The sequence below is a fragment of the Rhinopithecus bieti genome, unplaced genomic scaffold (genome assembly GCF_001698545.2).
Source record: "Rhinopithecus bieti isolate Rb0 unplaced genomic scaffold, ASM169854v2 scaffold_20840, whole genome shotgun sequence".
In the NCBI taxonomy this organism is placed as follows: Eukaryota; Metazoa; Chordata; class Mammalia; order Primates; family Cercopithecidae; genus Rhinopithecus; species Rhinopithecus bieti.
The window spans coordinates 391,705-401,073 of NW_016809955.1; the positions used below are offsets into that span (position 1 = coordinate 391,705).

The following is a 9,369-nucleotide window of genomic DNA, read 5'->3' on the forward strand; positions in this document are numbered from 1 at the left end:
CCTCTGCAGTCAGTGGCTTTAGTGTTTTTAGTATGGATTATTTCCTAATCTTATAGACCCACATGGAATGGAGGTAGAAGCACAGCACAACTTGATATTGATTAAATTGAAATGCTAAAACCCACAGTACTTATTGACATAATCTCTTTGTTTGGCTACTCCTGTGATAGAAGTTTCTCTCCCACTGTGTCAAAAGTTTTCTTGAACTGAGTGCTTAGATACGTTTAGAGTTAATGCCAACCTCTGTACTAATCTTCCATCTCCTTTTTCTCCTAACAGCTGTCACTGAAGTGTAGAGCTCCTGAAGTCTCTCAGTACATCTATCAGGTCTACGACAGCATTTTGAAAAACTAACAAGACTGGTCCAGTACCCTTCAATCACGCTGGGATCAGTGCAAGCCAAGAACTCTTAACTGGAAGAAATTGTATTGCTGTGTAGAATCTGAACCCAAACACACTGAGGCCACCCAGCAAGGTAGTAACTAGTCTAACCTGTGCTAACATTAGGGCACAACCTGTTGGATAGTTTTAGCTTCCTGTGAACATTTGTAACCACTGCTTCAGTCACCTCCCACCTCTTGCCACCTGCTGCTGCTATCTGTCCTTACTTGTGGGCTTCTCCATGCTGTGCCAATGGCTGGCTTTTTGTACACCCTCTTTTGAGTGTAGTTTGGTATTTTGTAATTGAGAGCTCATTTCAAAAGCAGAAAAAGACAACAAATATTAAAGCAAGGAAAAGTGTCACTGAAACACTGCACTTTATTGTTTTATACTTTTGTACATATGAGAAACCAAGGGAGTAGTGCAACCAGTAGAAAGCATTGAAATGACTGTCATTAACCACACAGTCCTGGAGGCAGAGATGCAGTTACCCGCCCTAGCTTTTGAGGGGTTGTCTTATCTGTGATAGCCTTATCCCTGGTCATTTGGATTTTCAGTTTGCTTTTTTTTTTCCCTCCAGACTCCTTTTCCTTGGCCAAGCCTTCATGTTTCCCCCTTTCCATATCATAATCTCATTTGATTGCTCTGCAAATGGGAACGGTGATCTTCTTGAATGATGTTTCAGGGTGCAAAAACTATAGAGCCTGTCAGCACCAAAGCTGAGAGAAGTTACACCTTACTCCTTTCCTTTCCCCTGAACAAACCTGCTAATCCCACTAATTCAGGAATTTGAGTAGAGATGGGGAACAAGAACCCAGATGCTGTCCCCTCACCCCCTCTCCTGCATTTCTCAGGTCCAGTTCAAATCTAAAATCCTACTTTTAGAGTTGAAACAGAGTAATAACTTACCAACCCTCTTTTTCTACAAAGGAGAAAGATAAAAGGCACAAAGGTCACTGCCAAGGCCTGTCAGCTGTGTAGTAGCAGAGCCGAGACTGAGTCTCCTAAGTCCCCGTCAGTGTGGTTTTCACCACAGGACTGTCTCTTGTTGTTTTCCCCTAATGCCTTCTCCTGCCTTTTCTGTGCCTACTTTTTGGCTCTTCACATATTCCATATTGATTTTGACGCCCTGTTTATTGGCATCAGGTGGCAGCTGAGTAGCTTTTGAATTACTCGAAGGTAAAGCCAGATGCCAGAATGAAGGCGTAGCCGGTGTTTCCCATATGCCCCCGGAGCCCCACTTCTTGAGGCCAGCAGAATAGGTGCAGAGATGAAGTGAGCTTAGAGATGTCGCAAATGCTCTTTATCCCTTCAGCTCTCTGATCTGCTCTTTCTTAATGATACTTAGGCTGCAGGCCATATTAAGATCATCCCAGAGGTTCAGGCAGTTCCTGTCATCTCTGAAAAGACTGGGGGATATGAAATCTTCCCCCTACCCCCCTTAACACATTGGATATGATTTTTCAAAGAATGCTTCATGCCCAAAATACCAACCTGTTTAGCAGTGTTATACTGTTTGATCTGCGGGCACTTGTTGCATTGCCTGGCACCCAGTATTCAGGGTCCTTGACTAAGACTGTTCTTCTCAGATGCCCTGCTTAAATCTGGGGCACTTCAGGCTCCACGGGCCTCATGTTGGACTGAGACCTAACTCACTGGACTCAGAGGAGGAATCGTGAAAACAAGAGCAAAACTACCCCACACCCCTATTTCATATCTGAAATAACCCTGCTTCATACCAGTTGCAAAGCTTGTGGGGAATGGTCCCCCAAAGCACTTTCTTAAACTTTGAGAATCTCCAAGAGAAGAATATTTGGGGAGGGAGGGAGGAAATATATCCCTTGCACACCACCCCTCAAGCACATGGCAGTAGGAAACAGCACAGGATTGTATGTGGGAGGTGGGTAGGTCGGTGATGTGTGGGGTGGAAAAGCAGGTTGGTAAAGTTCCCTTCTTGGGACTCATTCCTGGAGTCAGTGGATACAAGTAGTGAAGAAGGTTCACACTGCAAATAGTGTTCTCATCTCAAAGCAAACTATCATTCCAGAAGGAAAAGTATGTCAGGGCAAGCAGACAACACAATTTCCTACCAGAATATGTCCCTCAACCCCCAAAACAAGGCTTCTGTCAGCCTCCCCACCAGTGATGGATAACAGCTCCTATTCTCAGCTGACCTGACTGAGGCAACCCATGAACTCTGCACTCCTTGGGGAGGCTGCCTCCCATCACACCCCTGAGCAGAGTTAGGGAGGAATTCTACTTCCATAAAAGGACCTCTCCTGAGGGGCAGAACCTGTTGCCTCCACCACAGCTTCCCTCTTGGCTCATTCCAAGCTTGGCCAAATTAGGGAAGTGGGGTGGAGGTTGCCCTGCGTCCCCCTCCTCGGCCTGCGTGTGTCTTTGTAATGTCAGCTGGCATCATACAATGGGCAGGAGAAGCAAACACCCAGAACTCTTGCTGGTCAGAGATTCCCTGAGTGTCTGTCCTCACCCAAGCCTGCTCTGTGTGTCTGTGTTGTGAAGCTTGAGACTCTGGAAAGAAATGGGGAGGGGGGTGGGGGAAATGTTGCCCTAAGAATGCTTCTCATTCCTCTGTTCTTGTTGGGTCCTGTTTTTGGGGAGGGTAGGGATTGGGGGAGCTTGACCTTGTGTCTTCGTCAATAAACTCACATTTACACAAAATGAAATTTGTGATATGTACTTTTTTTCCACCAGAATTGACATTCTAGGAGAAAACACAGCCAGCCAGAGAGGGACAGAACATTCATAACCATTCTATTAAACCTTTTCTGACTGCCCCAGCCCTCCCAGGGATTCAGCCACATGAAATTAAGAGTAACTTGAGGGAGAATCATATACCTCCTGGAGGCTCCATTTCACCAAGCCCCAAACCACTCTGCGACTCCAGGCATCTCTACAGGCAGGGAGTGCTCAGAGGAGCCAATCTGTCTTTCCTGGCAGTTCCCCTGCTGGGGCCCCAGGCAGATGGTCCCAGGGGCAGTAGCTGGAGCCACAGGGCCTTTTTCTGACTTGTCAGTTGGCATCCAGCCAGCAGGACCCAGGGCGAGAGGAATGTGGCAGAGCTGCTCATCAGTTTATAAACCCAGGATGTCTCAATCGATGATTATCTCTCAACTTACAAAAGTCTCTCAGACCTGGCCTCAGGGCCTGCATATTCCCAAGCAAATGGAATTAATGCTGCTTTAAAACAAGTTTCCCAGGGAGTTCCAAGACTAGAGGCCTGCATTTGTGTTGCTGGGGGCATGTGACCCATATGTTGTCAAGACAGGAGGCCCCCCCAAGCCTAGGTTCTGATAAGCTGACAGCTGCTGAGATCTCCCACTGCCTGGAATTGGGGGAAGAGGCTGGAATGAACACCAAGATGCCCCTGGACAAGTCCCTGAACCTCTCTCACCACTAGAGTGAGTGTAGACCAAGCACTCTGCAGCATTTAGGACTTGGTGGGTGCTCAGCAACCGTAGCTGCCTTTATTACTTGGATGTCCAAACTCCATGAGCAAACTGCCTTTGGCAGCTAGGAACTTTCTGGTTGTCTCCATGTTGCCCGGCTGCAGTTAGCCCTGGCTGTAATAGGAAACATGCTTGGTGAGAGTGGGGTCAAATCGGGGTCACCAGTTAAGAAGGACGTTAATTTGGGCAAGGAAAGTCCTCAAGGAGAGGCTCTCAACTCTTGGGTGAACATTAATGTCACCTGGAGAACTTTCGAAAAAGACATGGTTCAGTTCAGTCTGGAATGGGACCTGGGGGAATCAGCATGTTTTAAAACTTCCCAGGTGTTTTCTAACTTGCAGTCAAGGTCAAGAATCACTGCCAGAGAGAGGCTCACACCTGTTCGCCTACTTCCTCTTCTACAGTAATACTCATGTTCTGTGGCAGTTGAAAAATAGTTAAAGCACTTTCATATGTACAATACCAGCTTATTCCCTTACCTATCTCATGAATTTAATTTCATCTCCAGTTTACAGATGAGATATGGCAGAGCCACGTCTTCTGACTCCCTCTCTGCGTCCTTAGAACTACACTGTAGCTTCCTCCTTCGTCCACTGGAGGTTCTGTAATAGATTCTCTCCTACCTCTGCTCTCAGCCACATCCCACCTTGCTAAGCCCCCAGGATACCAGTATGTTCAGAGCACACTGGTCCCAGACTTACCTGAGATTACACTGTCTTTCTCTGCCTGTCAAGTGACAACTAGGAAACACTGAGATCTCAGGTACATTGTTTCCGAGGTCAGAAAACAGCTGAGGACTCGCAGGTTTGGGCTTTCTACTCCCACTTCATGCATTAATGCTTTTTCTGGTTTTGCTTAGACCCAGATTCTTTTCCCTGCCACCCCAGCTCCAGGAGGCAAGAGCCTGTTTATTTTAATACCTGGTATGGCACTTGGAAAAGATCACACCTCCCCCGTTGTTACCCAATTCTATCTCCTGAACACTAATCCTAGAATCCCAACCAGCCCTCAGACATGTTATTAGCAACAAGGATGTTTCTTGAAAAGTTTCCGAGTTGGCTCCAAACTTACCATCTCAGTTTCTCATTTAGCTTTTGCCCTGCCGTGCTTGATGCTGCCAACAAAGGGAAGGCTAATTTGGGGGTTGGTTAGACCCAGATTCTCAGCTGGAAAAGTGCTTGCAAGGGCTGTTTCCAAAAGTATCATTTTGAGACAAGACTGCCATCTCTGGGATCATTTCTCAATGTGTTGGGGCTGGGATTACTCCACTCATCCCACTTCTCCCACCGGGTAGATGTTAGAGGATGATGCTCAAGTCCAGCCTTTGGCTCACCCTCCCTTGTTTCATTTACTCTTCACTTATGGTCGGAAACCCCAGGATCTGGCCAAATAGCCTCTAAAAGCTCAGTAGGATCCTCAGCTATGATGGAGCAGGGGCAGAGGTAGGCAGGTTTGGGTCTTTGACATTTTTATCCCACTTTGTGTGTGGGCCTCAGCTACTGCAGGTGGTCCCATGTGTCTGCTCCCTGAGTTTGCACCTCAGCCAACAGGCATCCTCAGCTGAGCCAGACCCACCTGAGGCTCAAGGTCAGACCCAAGTACAGAGTCTTTTCACACGTTCCCATCAAAGTGCACCTAATGATAGGGGAGAGTGAGCAGACCCCCTAGGGGTGCATGTTCTTAGGCCAAAGTGACTCTCAGCAAACCAAGATGACATCTGTATCCTAACTTCGGGCAAATCTTCCACTTTATGTAGATAGAATTGCTGTTTGCTTTTTTATATAAAAATAATCCTTTAAATGACCTTTCACTGAAGGCCAGTATGAGGTCCCATAATTAACCTGTGGCTTTGTGCTTCCCTAGTGCAGTTGCAGCCTTGACCTCTCAGGCACAAGTGATCCCCCCCAGGTAGCTGAGACTACAGGTGTGCACACCACCACGCCCGGCTGTTTTTGTATGTTATTTAGAGACGAGGTTTCACCATGTTGCCCAGGCTGGTCTTGAACTCCTTGGCTCGAGTATTCTGCCCCCCTTGACCTCCCAAAGTGCTGGGATTATAGACATGAGCCATTGCGCCAGTGTATTTTATTTTATTCCTTCTAGTCCACCTTTGGAATGGAGGGCCACAGCCTGGGGGAGCAGACATAAAGCCTGGGATCCTCGGGCAGGGTGAGGATTAGAGATTTTCCAGATACAGTGGAGGGATAAGTGATGCAATCAAGAGGCTCTTAGCGACCCCATGTGATCCCACAGGGCCAGTTAAAATCTGATTTATTCTCCCCAAAAGTGGTGTTCCAGGAGGAAGCCAAATTCATTCCAGCCCTATACTTGCTTCTAGCTGCTGCCCTGGTCCTTTCATACCTCCACCCCAACCCTCTGGGAGCCTACCTAGAATAAATGGAACCGCTGTGCCACGGTGATGCTCATCCTCCCCTAGGATGCCTGCATGTCCCTAAAAAAGGCAAAAAATAAAGGCCCCATGCTGAGACTTCCTACATGCCAGGCATTGTGTTAAGGACTTTACACACCTCAGCTCATCTACACCCTGTCAACAACAGTGAGGGACAACTAATCACACCCCTTTTAATAAATGAGACTACAGACTTCAAGTTACTTGCCTCCGTTACAATAGCAAGTGGCAGAGCCAATATTGAAATCCAGCTCTGTCTGATACTGAAGCCCAGGCTCATACCCATTCTCCTCTGTGACTGAACAGGAGAAGGAAGGGAGAAATTGCGAGGGTGCCCAAAATGCAGAGGTCAGAGTGTGGAGGAAAACTGAGTTCTGTTTGGGAGCACACGGTAATAGGAGGGAGGTCAGAGTGGAGGATGCAGGGTCCCAGGGGTAAAAACAGTTGGGATATCTCTCATGGTCCTGCTCCTCCTCCTGCCCTGGAGGCTCTAAAATGCAACTTGATCAGGCGCTTCCCTGCTTTAAAACTCTTCCATAGGGCCAGGTGCAGTGGCTCATGTCTGTAATCCCAGCACTTTGGGAGGCTGAGGTGGGCAGATCACCTGAGGTCAAGAGATTGAGACCATCCCGGCCAAGATGGTGAAACCCCATCTCTACTAAAAATACAAAAATTAGCTGGGTGTGGTGGGACGCTCCTGTAGTTCCAGCTACTCTGGAGGCTGAGGCAGGAGAATCGCGTGAACCCGGGAGGCAGAGGTTGCAGTGAGCCAAGATTATGCCACTGCACTCCAGCCTGGTGACAGAGCAAGACCCCATCTCAAAAAAAAAAAAAAAAAAAACACACACACACACACCTCATCAATGACTTCCTGTCCAGCAGCACAGGGCTGGATCTGAACTCCTCATCCTGTCAGTCAGGGCCTTTGTGACCAACCTCTGGCTTCTTCACCCACTATGCTTCCAGTCTTGTGGGCTCCTATCTGGTTCCCAGACTCACTTCTCAAGCCTGTGTAATTGCTCTTGACTTCTGTAGCTTTCTTTTTTTCTTTTTTTTTTTTTTGAGACAGGGTCTTGTACTGTCACCCAGACTGGAGTGCAGAGGCCTGATCTCGGCTCACTGCAACCTCTGTCTCCCAGGTTCAAGTGATTCTCCTGCCTCAGCCTCCCAAGTAGCTGGGATTACAGGTGCGCACCACCATGCCTGGCTAATTTTGTATTTTAGTAGAGACGGGGTTTCATCATGTTGGTCAGGCTGGTCTTGAACTCCTGACCTCATGATCCACCCACCTCAGCCTCCCAAAGTGCTGGGATTACAGGCGTGAGCCACCGCACCCAGCCAACATCTGTAGCTTTCTTCTGCTACAATCTCCCTCCACCCAGCCCCCAAAATCTACTTCTTTCAAGGCTGCTTCCTTGAAAGTTACCTCCTGCGAAGCTTCAGTGACTCCTCTAATGAGTTGTCCCACTTCCCCTGCCCTCCGCAGAACCTTGACTTTGCGCACAGCACATTTTAATGTTGTGTATCTGCTTTTGGTCTCACATTGGACTGTGAGCCTCATTCCAAACTCATCAGTGACTGCTCAGCTAGTGACTCTCAATCTTTGTATTCACATTTTACATCTAAGTGAGACAAGCTTATCAACCTCAACTATCTCATCAGTGAAGTGGGGGAAACAATGTACCCCATAGAATTGTGAGGATTCAATCTGAGGATGCATGCAAAGCTCGTAGCACACCGGCAAAATAGAGGTTGCCTATCAGTGATGACATTGATTATGACATGACATTGATCATCAAAGGTTAGACGATGATGAGTGTTAGAATAAATACCTGGGTGATTTTGCCCTCAATCCTGACAAATGCTGGTATCTCCCATTCTGGAGAGAAGAGACCTATGGTAGTTTTAGGGGTATGGAGGTCACCCATTGGCAGGGGAGACCTTGCTTTGTGCCAGCCAGCTCTGCCTTTCACTGCGTCAGTGAAGGGTGAGAGTGATCACCCTTCGCTCAGCCCTTGAGGAGGGTGGAAGAGCAGAGCCTGGATGTCTCTAACACACAGTGCAGGGCACACAGTGGCCTGGTTACAGGCCTGGGCCAGGGGCATATGAGGCCAAGAGTCGGAATGAAGCAAAGGCCTTGAGGGCTCTCCCAAGCCTTTCTTCAGCTCTTTCAGGTTAGAGCTAAATTCTCGCAGGGAGAGTCTGGAGGGGTGTGAAGGTCGAGGCCAGGGATTAAAGAATTCGTCCAGGGCCGCCCAAGCGAATATGTCAGGCTCAGGGACCCAGCGGAATGCCAGCCCGCACCCCCGCCCCCCTCCTCCTTCCAGCGCGAGCGGGCGGCGCGCTCCGGAGGGAGAGCTGGGGCTGGAGGTTCCTACCCCCTCGGCGGCCCGCATCTGCCCCGCGCGCCCGCCCTGAGCCCGCGCCGACTGGGCAGGCGGGGCGCCCCACTTCTCTCCCCCCGGGCGCGGGGAGCCCGGGAGGCAGCGCCAGAGCCCGGGGGGAGCGCAGCCCGCCGACCGGCCGGCGCAGGGGCAGGGGGGCAGCCTAGGAGCGGCCGCCGGGTAAGCGGCCCGGGAGGAGGGGGAAAAGCGGTCGGGGTGGAGCGGGGCGGGGCAGGGCTGGCGTTGTCGGGCCGGGGTCGGGGGAGGAGGAGACGGCCGGGGGCGAAGGGAGTCCGGGACTAGGAGGGGCCGGCGGGCTGGCGGGGAAGCGGTGCGGGGCCGCCACGTGAGAGCTGGAGCTGGGGGTGGGGGTGCCTGCAAGGTGCTGGAGGCGGAGAGCGAGCTGGGCTTCTACATCCCCCCCAAACTCCTGCCAATCAGGTCATGGGGAGCGCAGCATCCTCTGTCGCCCCCTAACCCACCCCCAGGCGAATGTGGTTGAAACAAACAGCTGGCAGACTTGTGACCCGGCCCTCTGGATCCGCGAAGCCCCCGCTGTCAGTCTTGGGCAGCGACCCAGGTGTCCAGGCGCAGGGAAGGGGACGGAACTAGGCTTTGCCCCCTCTGTGTGTCTCTGGTCTCTTGCCTCTCTTGCCGGGCGGTCTCTTGCCGGGCGCTGTCTGCAGACTCACTGCAGAGAGCAGGCCTTGGGGAGAAAGCGCTC

The 9,369-nt window shown here is 50.2% G+C and overlaps 1 protein-coding gene across 6 annotated transcripts in view; it reads left to right on the forward strand.

Moving 5' to 3' along the window:
* The window catches only part of AP2B1 (adaptor related protein complex 2 subunit beta 1), a 141,980-nt gene extending 138,917 nt beyond the window's left edge, over window positions 1–3,063 (forward strand). For 3 of the 6 annotated variants that reach the window (XM_017890992.1, XM_017890993.1, XM_017890994.1), the window contains exon 22: window positions 280–3,063. In XM_017890992.1, coding sequence (XP_017746481.1) covers window positions 280–354 — 75 coding nt within the window. In that variant the 3' untranslated portion in view covers window positions 355–3,063. The remainder of the gene's footprint in view (window positions 1–279) is intronic. The other 3 variants (XM_017890989.1, XM_017890995.1, XM_017890991.1) reach the window with 2 other exon arrangements.
* Window positions 3,064–9,369: the final 6,306 nt, after the last annotated feature.